General features: G+C 36.1%; 1 protein-coding gene across 4 annotated transcripts in view; it reads left to right on the top strand.

The window, feature by feature from the left end:
- znf536.L (zinc finger protein 536 L homeolog) overlaps positions 1-14,054 on the top strand; it is a 384,595-nt gene that overhangs the window by 249,014 nt on the left and 121,527 nt on the right. The window contains exon 9 of one of the 4 annotated variants that reach the window (XM_018258039.2): positions 121-2,009. The exons of the other annotated variants lie outside the window; for them this stretch is intronic. Coding sequence (XP_018113528.1) covers positions 121-158 — 38 coding nt within the window. The 3' untranslated portion in view covers positions 159-2,009. Of the gene's footprint in view, positions 1-120; positions 2,010-14,054 lie in introns of those variants that run through there. 4 annotated transcript variants of the gene reach the window in all.

The raw sequence follows: 14,054 nt of genomic DNA, 5'->3' as shown, positions 1-14,054 counted from the left end.
ATCATTAATATGTGCAATAAATGTTTTATGTGTTTTAAAGGAATTGATTTTTTTTTTCAAACTGCACTTTTTTTTTTACACAATATTCATTTTTTGTTTGATTCTATTTTCTTTTTACAGACATCCAGGACGGCCATGGGGACTACGATGGCTCCTAGTTTTGCTAATCTGTGTGTTACACATTTTGAGGCATGGGGGGATTTGCTGTACCTCAGTCTCAGATTGTTCTGTGGCATAGGTGTCTTGATGATGTGCTTCTGATGTGGGAAGGAACCGAAGCTTTACTAGCTTCCTCCTTGTCAAGTAATTGTACTATTGTTTAACCAGATGTGAGTTACAGATTTTCAAGAGGATGTTGGGTTTTAAACAGACTATTATTAATCAAGGCTTCTCCTGTGCAATCGATTTAAATTGTTTCAGCTGGATTGCTTAAATGGGCATTAATGCTTAGAGCATAATGTTACATTTACAGATATGTTTATAAACTTTTTAATATTTTGCTAAAACTTGAAAAATGTAATCTTGCATGTGATATTTAACAGCAGTGTGAGAAGCCATTTTGCTTTGCAATACTTACTTCTAGTGAGGACTGTACATTTTATTAAGGACATAGAAGAAATAGGTAGTGCAAGCAAATATATAGAATCCTCTAATGAGCTAAGTATTATTGTCCATTCTTTCAATCTGTGCTGACAAAGTAAATAGTGAAAGAAAAATGAGAAAATTTCAAGTGTTTGTCTTTCTCAAGGAATACATAAATTGGAAAATTATGTTACATCATAGTAGTAAAAAACAATGTTATTTTCAGAAATTTATGAATGTATTTTATGTAGTTACTAAATAGCTACAAATACAAAAGAAACTCCAAGTGTACTTATAAATACTCCTAATAAAGGTAATTGTCATTGTTTTAAGGCATGTAGAGAAGTTGCCCTGAAAAACGCAATTACATGCAACTGAAATTCCCCTAAATGCATGAAAGGGAAGTACCTATTAAATTAAAATTAAAACAGGCTTTCTTTTTATCTCAGGTCATAGCTATTGCAGAAGAGATACTTTTCTAGGGCATGCTACCAAATACATGCTTTAAAAAAGTGTGTAGCTGTTATGACAAGATAATAAGGAAAGCCGTGTTTTATAATACTTAAAAAGGGTCAAATTTGTTGAATCCAGATCATATCTTATCTGATTATAATACTGTTAGTATTGTATTTGTAGATTGCTGTTTTTGTAATCTAATTTATATTTGGAAAAAATGGAAGCCAATAACCAGGGTAGTGAAGCATGTAAATAATATCAGAAGCATTCCACAATTTTTGCTAATAATATTGGTTTATTACAAAATATGGAAAGTTTGTGAGTGTAAACCAGTTTACGTTTTGAGCAAAATTTGAGGACAGATTCAGTATAGGTCTGATACAAAAATAATATTGGCAACTATCTCTATCAACACTATCAAAAATAATATTTATTGAATCAGTCTCCTGGCTGCTAGGTTTCCTGGACGTCTTAAACCTGCTTTTTGATAATTTTCACATTTTTAAATTGGTCACTGTTTGTATATATGGATGTTAATGTATTTTACTTTGTATTATATTATGCATTTTACATATCATCGGGGGAGCCACATATACCGTAGTTAAACTTCAAAAAAGTATTAACAAATCAAGAGTGGCATAACATGATCTGCTGAAGATTTGCATTACATGATGCTCAACAGTGAGATTGCACCTATCAATGACGTCATCCTTTGTAATGATATGGACTGATGATCAGTACTCAACTGGAGTGTCGGTTGGGACATGTGAGAGGCCTTAATCTTGATGTCAGATAATCCCTGTTGTGTTTCTATTGGTGGCATGTGACAGCCATTCATTTGTCTATTAAAAAGACCCAGAGACTCATTTGGACATTAAATTGTGTATGTTACTAATGTATTATTATATAAAGTGCTTTGGTATTCACCCTGAGTACTCCATTCATTTTCTTTCTCTTGAGTCTCTTAAGATGTGTCCCCACTAGCTTTCTGGACCTCCATTTCTGGATAACTCAAGTTTAATTGTTCCAAGTACCATGTAACACAATGCACTGGTTGTCTTTGATTTGTCTTTCTCCATTCTGTGATTGTTATTCCTAAATTGGTGTGTTGGAAGGATATATTTGGGTGTACATCACTTGTATAGTGAAGACAAAATAGAATTTTGTAACTTACAGACTGTTCATTAAAGTGTGGTTCTTCCACCTAAAAAAAAAACAAACAAAAACAAAACAAAAATGAAAAAGGAGTCTTTTCTTTACTGAAACAAAATGTCTTTTTATGTCATGTTTTGGATATAATTAATCATTTCTGGTCAGTAACACAACTATTTCAGGAATTTAAATTCTATAATAGAGCTTCAGTAAGGAGATTTCTAAGGTCATCAGCCACCAAACAATCCTACTGCCTGTGGCATGAGACGCCAGCTGCCCCATGGTTTCAACTACTTAGCTGGCCAGATTTTACCTCTGTGAAGGGTCCAGATGGTCCAGGAGCAGCCTCTCTTACTGCTACATCACACACTCCTGCAGAAGTAGGAGTTGTAAGTAAATAGCTATCTCCATTAGCTTTATTGGTGAAGAAACATGGTGGCAGTTGAATCAAAATTGCGGTTCATTAAGAGAGTTGTCTGTAGTATGTATATAACCTTTGTTGATTTCCAGAGTTCACTGGAAGTTTTAAAAGGTTCCTATTTTTTGTCTAATGTAAATGTGAAGAGCTTATAATATAATATACTATTAATTTTTCCCCTAGATTAAGGGTTATACATAGTGAGATACACTTGTTTGGCAACACTGCCCGATATAGCCAACTCCAAAAGCCAATGATGGCATCAGACAGCAGGCCTAAGAAGACCCATCAGATGATGACTGAATCAATGTGCTGATGAGGTCTTTGCCTAATGAGATTTTCATAAACCTGCCCAATAGATGTGCCTGATTTTCAGACCGGTCTTCCCAATAAACTGCTAATTTTGTTTGGTTTAGATAAGTCAGCATCTTCTATCAGCCTGTTTATAGGCAGCTGAACTGACCCAGCCCGCGGTTTCAGCCTTCCCTGAGCCTGTTGTTTTGGACACAAACCTTCCTTTTCACATTTAGCCCTCATGTATAATCATATTTTACTAGAGTCTAGAAGATGGTTTTGCTTAGAAATCCAGAGGGGTGTCAAAAGTTATTAGGGTGTGACTAGACTTAAATTATGCTCAATCAGAGTATTCATGAAAACATCTGCTCTAGATTGTATTTTTAAATTGTATATTAATATTGTTAATGAAAAATGAAAGCAAAAATCTCTTGTTTTCTGTTCTGCTATTTGTGGAGCAACTGCCAAAAATTGGACAGAATATGTTAATTATTACTGATATACAGTAAATTAACCAATACACATGTGACCAATTACATCAGTCAAACAAGAAGAATTAGGTCCCCCCTCAGTGGGTGGGAATTCACCTTCACCTTGTAAAGGTCAATAGCCGTTTTTTCCATATCAATATCATATAGTTGTTTAGTCTTTTTTCCTAAAACATCAGTTTAATTACAAACTAGTAATAAAAGATCAGATGTGCTTCCCCCATGAACAGGTTCTTTAAGGCTATTATAATTAAAAGCATATGGTGCCAACCCTAGACTGAAAAACCACAGATGTACAGGTTATGTATTATATAAGGGATTATTTTTCTTCCTTTTTGACCTTTTAAAAATAAGAGTTTTAAAGATGCAAATTGTGATTTTATGGACTGGAGGTAGAATTTTGTTTATAGAATTATTAACATAATAATCAAAAAGGAACGCACACAGCCGCATGAGGAATTAAATGCATGACACATAATAATGTAGTATTTATAGAGGAAATATGGGAACACTTTCCTACCACATTCTTTAGTCTATGAAGACCTCTGAATTTTTTATGATGTTTTGTGCATAGTATAAGAGGATTATATTTATTAAATAATGAATTAAATTGAAATGTGATTGATGTAGTTCAACAATGACATTTCACTGTGTGCTGTTCTAAGAAAGTAAGTGCAGCAATATTGATCAGAGTATAAATAGTCATTTGTTTTAATTTATTTATTTTTTAAGATATGAAAGTGATAAATATTACTAATATATTTTCTCGGGGTTGAAAATATGATGTATTGCATCTCAAACCTCATAATTTATGAGAATAGTTTTAAATAAAAACAGGGTTTCTTTTTACTATACCATTTTTTTTATGACTATAGAAGTTATCACAAATCTTTTTTGACTGTCTACTCATATAGGTTCAAATTTAGAAAATGTGTTATTCTAATGTGCATTTTACAGTGGGCCCCTTTAGCATAATTTCATGCAATTCTTCAGGGGTATCAATTAATAATGTTTTAGTAGGGATACACCAAATGCACAATATCTAGGTTCAGCCAATAATGAAACCACAAAAGATTTAGCTTGAATCAACTCCAAACCATAATTTGCATGTTCAGATTTGAAAAGGTCTAAAAGCAAATTGCATCTAAAAAAAATATGTCATATTCAGTTATCCAGTTCTCTAAAGTCACATGAATTTAAAGGTTGGCTTTCATTTTGCCTAAACAGTAGCCAAATCCCAGTGGAATTTGATGTGTTTCCGGTTTTTCATTCCCAATCCAAAAAAGAATTTGGCACATTTAAAGGCATACAACTCTTTTGCTTGATCATTTTTCTTTTTATTATATGTAATTTATTGATGTGAAATATTTTTGAAGGTCTGACAGACTGATGTTCTTTCTTAGTATATCAGCATACACATGACAAATTTCTCACAATGTTTAAACGCGGGGTGGCCCATTTCTCATTTGTGTGGTTTCAGAGGATTTTAAAATGATGAAAAAACGAATGACCACTACAACCAAGAACGTCAAGTAATTTATTAAAATATCCTAAAATAAAAAGCATTAACAAAAAAAGCAAAAAAAAATCACAATACAAAAATCTCAAAATCCTTGTTTTCAAAAGAATTTTCAGTATCAAAAATCCTGAAAACCTCTAAAGCCACAAAGCAAAGAAAGATTTTATAATTGAAAAACCTCCCATTGACTTCTGCATGACCTTGGCAGCTTTTAGATGGAGACAAGAAAAGATTTTTCCAAGAAAGATTGTTTCAATACACACGTGTAGAGCTGAATCGTCAGATATACAGGTAGAAACAATAGAATTCTACCTGTATCTGATGATTCAGCATGAACAATGGCCGATGTTTGGGTGCCTTCAAAGGCACCCTATCCAAATTTTCCATCCATCCCGATTGACGAGCCGACCGATATCCAAGTCTTCTGCCGATATTGGTCGGCTCTTTTCCCAACATACACGCACCGAATATCGTACAAAAAATTGTTTTGTACGCTATTATCTGTGGGTCTATGGCCACCTTCATGGTACAGGCTACAAAACATCTAGCAGTGACAATATGGCTGCTACAGGATATGACAGTTTCTCAGCAATATTGTTGGGAGCATTTTGTGAAAGGCTTTCTTTGTCACTTAAAAAGGTCCACGTCCCATTGTCCATTTCTAGCCTGCTAGGAATTAAGGACAATCTTACATTATTTTGCAATGCAGCCTATAGCATAACCTTGAACATTTACATGAGGCGATCTCTTGGTGGCTCACACCCATTCCTGTCCTTTATAATGCTACAATTGTTGTACCAAGTGTAACTAACTTCATACCAGAACTAACTTTGTATTAGATATGGTCCTAACTGATTGCTGTATTGCTAGTTTTATTATTTTTTAAATATTTTATTTTTTATGTGAATTGTTGACTTAATTCTATAGTGTGTTATTTTAAGAGATGGAAACAGAAGAATTAGCAAATGGTCACAGAATAAATATGGATGCTTAGAGCCTGTTCTACAACCACTGCCCCCACCTCCCCTGTGCTATGGGAACCTCTACATTGGTCATTTGACATGCTCCAGTTTATGATAAGATAGTGTGATGATATGAAGTAAGGTTTACAAGCAATACTGTGGGTTTTTTTTGTAGTGGGGAATGAATACTGTGACTTGTAATATGAACAATGCAGTTCAGTCTCTTTGTGGCAGTTAACCTACATATACTAATGATTAGGGTTTTTTCATGGCCCATTTGCAATACATAAAGAAACTGTATTGTAAATAGAGAAGATGTTGCATTTCATTTTCTTGGTTAAATATAACAGATGCTCACATGACATAAAAACTTAATTGTTACTCCTTCCAAGCCAATGGGTAAAAGCAGTTTTCCCCCATTTGGGACAATGCCTTTTACATATGTGATTTAAGAACACAATAAACTAAAAATCTTTGCATACACTTAGCCGTGGCTGTAATGAGTTTGAGAATGTTAAGCATCCACACCATTCTTTCATTTACAAGAGGCTAATGGAACTAAGTAACATTCCCAGATAACCAAGATCCATCCCATATATTAATGCAACAATAACCTAGTTGCTTAATCATAAACAATACAGCGAGGCTTTTCAGTGACAAATAAATCTATGCATTTTAAATGTCAATTACTTTTCATTAGAAATTCATCATAATGTGCTGCAGTCTCGGCAGTGTGCTGTCCAGATATAGTTTATCAATTTAGAGGAGGTGGAAAATAGTCTTTGTTCATTCTGAGCCCTGGTATAAATATACTGTGTATAGATATGGATTTGGTCTGTAATTAAGCAGCTGTCCAAAGATCTTGAGTTGCTGCTAATTAAGAGAAAGATATTTACCTGGGAATGTTTTAGAAATATCTAAGCTTAAAGGGCAAGAAAAGTTAAAATACTACAAGCACCCCATATAATATTTGGCTATTGTTCCATAGTAAATTGCTGCAAAGCACAATGTCAACATTTTTTGCTCTGTTCCACACTTTTATTGATCTATTGCCTTTGGAGTAGGGTACATCATTCCACTTTCTCCCAGAGTCTCTTCCACCGGACCTAGGCAATGATGGTGGCCATGAGGGTGCTGGAACGTCCTTGGTACAATGATGCGCTTACCTCACCTGCCCTCACTGCGCAATATCATTAGGGAAAAAAGTAATTTGGCAGGTTATGTGGCTATGTTCTCATAGAAGACTTGACCAACAGATTTATATCCCAATAAATGAGCCATCAAAAAATCATATTTATAAATATCAATAAATATTTCCCTTTTACATATTTTACCTATAGGATCAAGTCTGATCATCAATGCAGGTTCTAACCATAACAGAAAAAAAGTGTGGCACAGCTCTGTCCATTCATTGGCTAATGCAACCTAGCTTGTAAGTGTGCCATTGGTTTGTGTGTGAGCACAGAGCCTAATGATAGACAGATTTTTCTACTTTAAACATCAGTGTTTCCTTACGGGGTTATCGAATGGCACATACAATTAGACAGATATGTTTTAATAAAAAGGCTTTATTTATGATGTTCTGTTATAAATATGGGCTTTATTATAAATATTAGTTGTTAATATTATAGAGATATTCATTTTTTAAAGGTATAATGTGCCTTCAAAGGAAAATTCAACCCTAACATTAAAAAATCCATACCCCCCTACCCTACATAATGTTAAAAAAACCCCTAACCCCCCTCTACTCTACATAGACCCTCTCCCTCCTCCCACCAGCTTAAGTGTTACCTCGGGCAAATGCCCCATGCGTTTTACTTACCCCTCGGTGCAGATTCAGGCATTAGAGTTCAAGGGCACCATCTTCTTCTCATTGAAATCTCTGGAATGAGACCGGTGTGGTGGTGCATGCGCAGTTGGAGCAATTTTCTGTGTAGCAACAACTACGCATACACCGAAACTCAAGAAAACTGCCGAAGCAGCAGTCTCATTCTGAAGATTACCAAAGCGGCTGAAGATGGCGCCCTTGAACTCTGATGCCTGAATCTGCACTGAGGGGTAAGTAAAAAGTTAGGGGCATTTGCCCAGGGCAACACTTAGGCTGGTTGGAGGAGGGAGAGGGTCTATGTAGAGTAGAGGGGGGTTAGGGTTTTTTTTGACATTAGGGCTGAATTCTCCTTTTAAGGCACATTATACCTTTGAAAAATTAATATCTCTATAATGCTAACACCTAGGGGCAGATTTATCAAGGGTTGAATTTCAAAGTAGAAAAAACTTAGAAATTTGACCATTGAATAGAATCCTCCGACATCCGAATTCGAAGTCGGGGGATTTTATACATCGTACGATCGTATTCTGATTTACTCCGATGTACTCCGATCATACTTCGAATCAAAGATTCTAACGATTTTATCGTACAATTTTCCCAAAAAATCTTTAGACTTAAAAAAACTTAGCAAAACACACAGGAGGTCCCCCATAGGCAAAACAGCAATTCGGCAGGCTTAAGTTGGCGAAGTATTGAAGTCAAAGTTTTTTTTGAAAGAGACAGTACTTAGATTATCGAACGATTTTTACTTCGAATCGAAGTCGAAATAAATTCAAAGTCGTTGTCTCCTATTCGATGGTCGAAGTATCCAAAAAATTACTTTGAATTTCGAATTTTTTTACTTCGAAAATTCCCTCGAATTCACTTCGACCCTTGATAAATCTGACCCAAAATATTTATATTAAAGCCCATATTTATAACAGCACTTCATAAATAATGCCTTTTTATTAAAACATATCTGTCTAATAGTACCCGTATATACTCGAATATAAGCCGTCCCGAGTATAAGCCGAGGTACCTAATTTTACCTCCAAAAACTGGGAAAGCTTATTGACTCGAGTATAAGCCGAGGGTGAATTTCTGGTAAATTTCAATCAAAAAATTGAGGGTTTCTGCTCCCATTGGAGGTGCCGGCGTCTTGTTTTTGGATGCCGGCGACCATTCTTGGACGCTGGCGAATATTCTTGGAGACTATTCTTGGACGCCGTCGACTATTCTTAGACACCGGCGACCGTTTTTGCGCTTGACCCAAGTATAAGCCGAGGTAGAGTTTTTCAGCATATTTTGGGGGCTGAAAAACTCGGCTTATACTCGAGTATATACAGTATGTGCCATTCGATAACCCCGTAAGGAAACACTGATGTTAAAAGTACAAAAGTCTTGTTTGAATTCTCCTTTAACCAAAAGATCTTTAAGAAGTCAATATGACTACCATGTTTGTGCTGGATTCACAAATTTAAAGGTGTAGGATTAATTCCCATATGGAATAAATAGTACAAAGTTGCTCAGGTTCAGCAACCAATTAGTTGTTTGCTTTTAAACAGTTGATCAGTAGGTGCTACCTGCTGATTGGTTGCTGCAGGCAATAAGAACTTTTTACCTTATATTACATACCTCCCCCAAATTTCCAGGCATATAGTTATCTGTCTAGCAGAACTTTCAGCCCGAATTCCAAAAATTATTATTTTTATGTGATGTTTAGGGATGTAGCGAACCGCCGAGTATCTGTTCGCGAACACCGGCAAAAAATGCGAACAGTTCGCGAACTGTTCGCGAACTTCGAACATCCGAAAATCGTTCGATTCGAACGATCGAAGGATTTTAATCGTTCGATCGAACGATTTTCGTTCGAATCGAACGAAAACCGTTCGATTTTAGCAATCGAATGGTCGAATGGTCGAACGATTTTGACGCGAACGCCTATTGGCGAACGTCGCGCGACGTTCGCGAACTTGCGGCGGACGCGAACAGTCGAAGTTCGCGCGAACTAGTTTGCCGGGGAACAGTTCGCTACATCCCTAGTGATGTTCTAAATAACAAACACTAATAAATAAAATCTGTACTTTTGTGGCTATAACTTTTCAAATATACCTGTCACCAACACTAGTCAATTTCTGCAGTATTAAGATATATGGCCTGTGACTGCACACTGTTTGCACTCAAATGTGCCATTTAACATCAGGGTATTTCCATTTTATTTGCTGTATTAAAGACATGTGTTGTGGTGATTGCTTGCATTGACTTGCACTCCATTTGAATGTTTAAAAAATGCACTCCTTTCTCTGCTTTAGCCCTCTATAAAAGAAAGAGGAAAAAAACATTAAAATTGCATTGGGTAGAAATGACTGCATCTTATGACTTGCCATATCAATACAATAGAAATCATATTTGCACCCAGTCATGTAACAGACCCTGCAAATGCTGGGGGGTCCAGGATGCATCGGAAGCCTATTGGGGCACTGACTGATAAGTAGTTTCAGTATATTTTCATGAAAAATGTCTTATTCTCAAAGTTGATAGGGGTTTTAAATATATTTCTTTGGGGGACCCAACAATTTCTATTAAGACACTGTTTGCAGCAGACCCTAGACCTTAAAGGCACGTTCAGTATAAAAACAAAAACTGGATAAATAGATAGGCTGTGCAAAATAAAAAATGTTTTCAATATAGTTTATTAGATAAAAATGTAATGTATAAAGGCTGGAGTGACTGGATGTGAATCATAATAGCCAGAACACTACCTGCTTTTTTCTTTAGCTCTCTTTGTTTCCCTGATTGGTTACCAGGCAGTAACCAATCAGGGATTAGATGGGGGGCCACATGGGTCACTGTTTGCTTTTGAATCTGAGCTGAATGCTGAGGATCCAATGCAAACTCACAGAACAGTTATGTCCCATGTGGCCCCCCTGAAAGTCACTTTTCAGCTGAAAAGCAGGAAATTGTATTCTGTTCTGTTCCGCTAGACATCCAGTCACTCCAGCCTTTATACATTACATTTTTGGCTAACTAACTATATTAGAAACATTTTTTATTTTGCACAGCCTATCTATTTACCCAGTTTTTATTTTTACCTGAATTGTTCCTTTAAAGTTTCAGCATCTTCAGTGCTCCAACTGCACAAGTATTTCAGATCCTCAGCCGAGTACTCATACCTGAATTGCTATCAGATGGGAACCATGCTTTGCCTTTACTGCATTTAGTTACTTATTTGTCAGGACCTGTAAAAAAGAAATATGTTGCATCCAAGCCTAGGATCTGTGGGTGAGACGCACAGCATGTTCCTCAACATAATGTTCCAACCATGGAGGGAGCAATCAGATGCTAGCACTGCACAAGCCCCCATGACGACTTTTTGTGTAATTGGACACGTGCAGATACCTGACTTGTTGAACATGACACAAAGTGTAATTGCTAAGCAATAAGGCAATGTCAAATTGCTATGGAAATTTTCTGCAGTTATGGAGGCATTTTGTATATCTCTAGTTTAATTTTCGACAGTAAATCCATATTAGTGCAATTACAACCCCCGAGTATTTCACACCACCACTTTTAGCCTGGCTGTTCTCTTGTGCAATTGTATTCATGGTATTTTCCTCTTTTCTCTGTCGCTCATTAGAAAAATGTTAAAAATCCATTTTCATCTGATTAATAATAAAGCTGATCACATGTAACCTAATTTTCATTCACTGCTGCCCCTGTCTATGGAGTCATATACAAAGTGACCTTTGAATCACCACTGGGCCCATAAAGCACAATAAGCACCATTGTCCTGTCAAAAATTGAAGATGTTTTACATCATTAGAAAATTTAATGTTCCATCTTTTCAAATGCACTACTTTTCAAAGGCCACATTCCAATTGAAGCTCATTAAAATCAGACTCAAGTTTCCTGTGGTGGGGATGAGAGAGAGAGAGTTTCTCATGCACTGGAAGTAATATGAATCACTCTTTTAAAACAGATATGGTTACATATTAGTTTTGAAAGGTACAGTAACTGCAGAGCCTCCGCTGTCTGTAACAGTAAGGCCTTTGTACTTAGCAAATCTAATAACTGCCTCCTGATCCTTCCACTTTATCCACACTGTATCCTATTTACTTATGAATAAATCAGCTCCCTAAATAAAATTGTTGTTCAGAAGTTCAGGGGTTGAGTTGTAGGCTTAAAATAGCCAAATTTAAATTCAAAACTGGTTAAATTTTTATGTTTCCTTTTAAAAGCTTGGAATCGGACATTCAATTACTTTCCCATACAACACTTCTTTTGTTTTTTTTTGGTTTTTTTTATTCCCCCCCAATAATGTTAGTAGTACGTGGTTGCATTAAAGTATATAATAAAATATCATTTTACTTTTAAATGTAAGTATATGATGATTTATAGTGTGTCATGAACATGTGTTCCAAAAGATCATCACTAGGTATTTATGTAGCTAAACAAATACACTAGGGATGTTATTGTATTCAATTTTTAGTTATTTGCCAGAAACCAGCAAGTCATTCTTTACCATTATAGTGACTTTTAATGTATAAAAGTAGAAGCAGAAATCAGCCACTAGACTTAAATACATGTCTTATAGTGGAAGATTGCAAACTTAGCAGAGTTAGGGCATCCCAGCAGGTACTGAAAACAATGACCAATGGGTCCTTCACAGTTAAAAGAGGCATAGCTCTACTGTACCTACAGTACCTCATTCTTTTCTGTGCCTGTGACAGCAGTACATGGGTGATTTAGGACTATGTGTGTTTTAAAATAAATCAAATAAATACTTATAGGGGAACTCCACTAAAACATAACTTAAGCTTTTTGAAAAGTAAACATAATTGCAAGCAACTTTGCAATATAAATCATTTAAAAAATTTGCAGACTTTTCATGATTTTTAATGGTTTCTGACAGTTCCCTAAGCCTCGCCCCCTGCTCTCCTGCTGATCTGTCTGACTACTTTGCTGAGCTGGCTGACTACTGTTACTTTGTATCAACAGCCATCTGTCCTCATTCTGCATCCTCCAAACCCCACAATTCCCTGCACACGTGATTTCAATAATGAATGGAACATCACAGTGCAATGCATTGTGGGTTATGTAGTTCCTGTGGAGAAGTTGTTACAATTTGTAACTTCAGTGTTTAGTCCCTCCTTCCCTGCCAGGATTTCAATTGATGCAGAAAGAGAAGAACTGTTAAACAGCTGGATTTCAGCATAGGAAATGGCAATTATTCATACTTTTTTAAGAAATGGGAATGTAATGGGTATATTAGGGGTTTCTGTGTTATGTGGGCCTCTTTATCAAATTTTGATTTGGAAGCCGGAGTTCCCCTTTGACTGCTTGCTGCATAATTGTCATTATTTGAAAACTGTTTCCGTGGAAAGCTTAAGCCTGTCACATTGAACCCGCTGTAAATAATTGTGGGGACCCACGAACCTGTAGGACTTCAGAATAATGTATTTCTTTTGCTGGCCATAGTATTAGCATTTATTTATCATACAGTATAATAATGAATAATTTTACAGTATGTGGAATAGGGGAAGCACTGAAAAATTGCATTCAGGTTAGAGCCATAATTGTCCATTGAATATCTTGAAAGGATTCAGAGGGGAGAAAACATAAAAGGGGCTGACCCATCAAATGAGGTACAACTTTTAGTTGGGCATGTGTAGTGTAGAGCTGAAATATAGGGAGGCTTAAAAGACTTTGGCTGTGAGTGCAGTGTTCAAGTTGGCACTATACGTATTAACATACAGTACCTATTTGCTTTGATAGGACTCTGTGTGCCTTAATATACTTCCAGAAAAACATATAATACATTTGTCTTCATCTTACAAACCACTGGGCTGTCTCAGCTGACGACTTCTGTAACCTGACTCCATGCCATTTTGTTCCATTTGGAAAAATGAATTTGCTGTTTTCAGAATGCTCTGCTTCTTAAGCTTATTTACTTTCTGCGGTATCCTACTGAGGAGGAAGCATCTTTCTCACGAATCAAATTCTAATTATGTAAAAAGAAATCTGTACTTTTCACTCAGTGGGAAAACAAATACTTCTGTCAGACATATGTTCATTTTGACACATCCTTCACTGATACAGCAATTCTCCCAGATAACCCTGCATCACAGACTTTTCTCTTAAAAAGAAGAGGACATTGATGACTTTCCTTCATGTCAAGGCACCATATTTGTGTTGCGGGTGTAGTAAAACAGGAGAACTGTCAATGACAGATTTAACTTGCTGGAAGCTTCCTGTGTCCCTTTCTGCTCCAATTTATTGTTCAGTTGCCTATGAACAGTTTCAGTGCAAAAAACCATAAGATGAAGTGTTAAAAAACACATTGGGAGATAAACCAGAGTGGGGAAGTGAATCACTT

This window comes from Xenopus laevis, chromosome 4L (assembly GCF_017654675.1).
Source record: "Xenopus laevis strain J_2021 chromosome 4L, Xenopus_laevis_v10.1, whole genome shotgun sequence".
NCBI lineage: Eukaryota > Metazoa > Chordata > Amphibia > Anura > Pipidae > Xenopus > Xenopus laevis.
The sequence above is the reverse complement of the archived record's forward strand: the minus strand, read 5'-3'. Positions and strand labels throughout refer to the sequence as shown.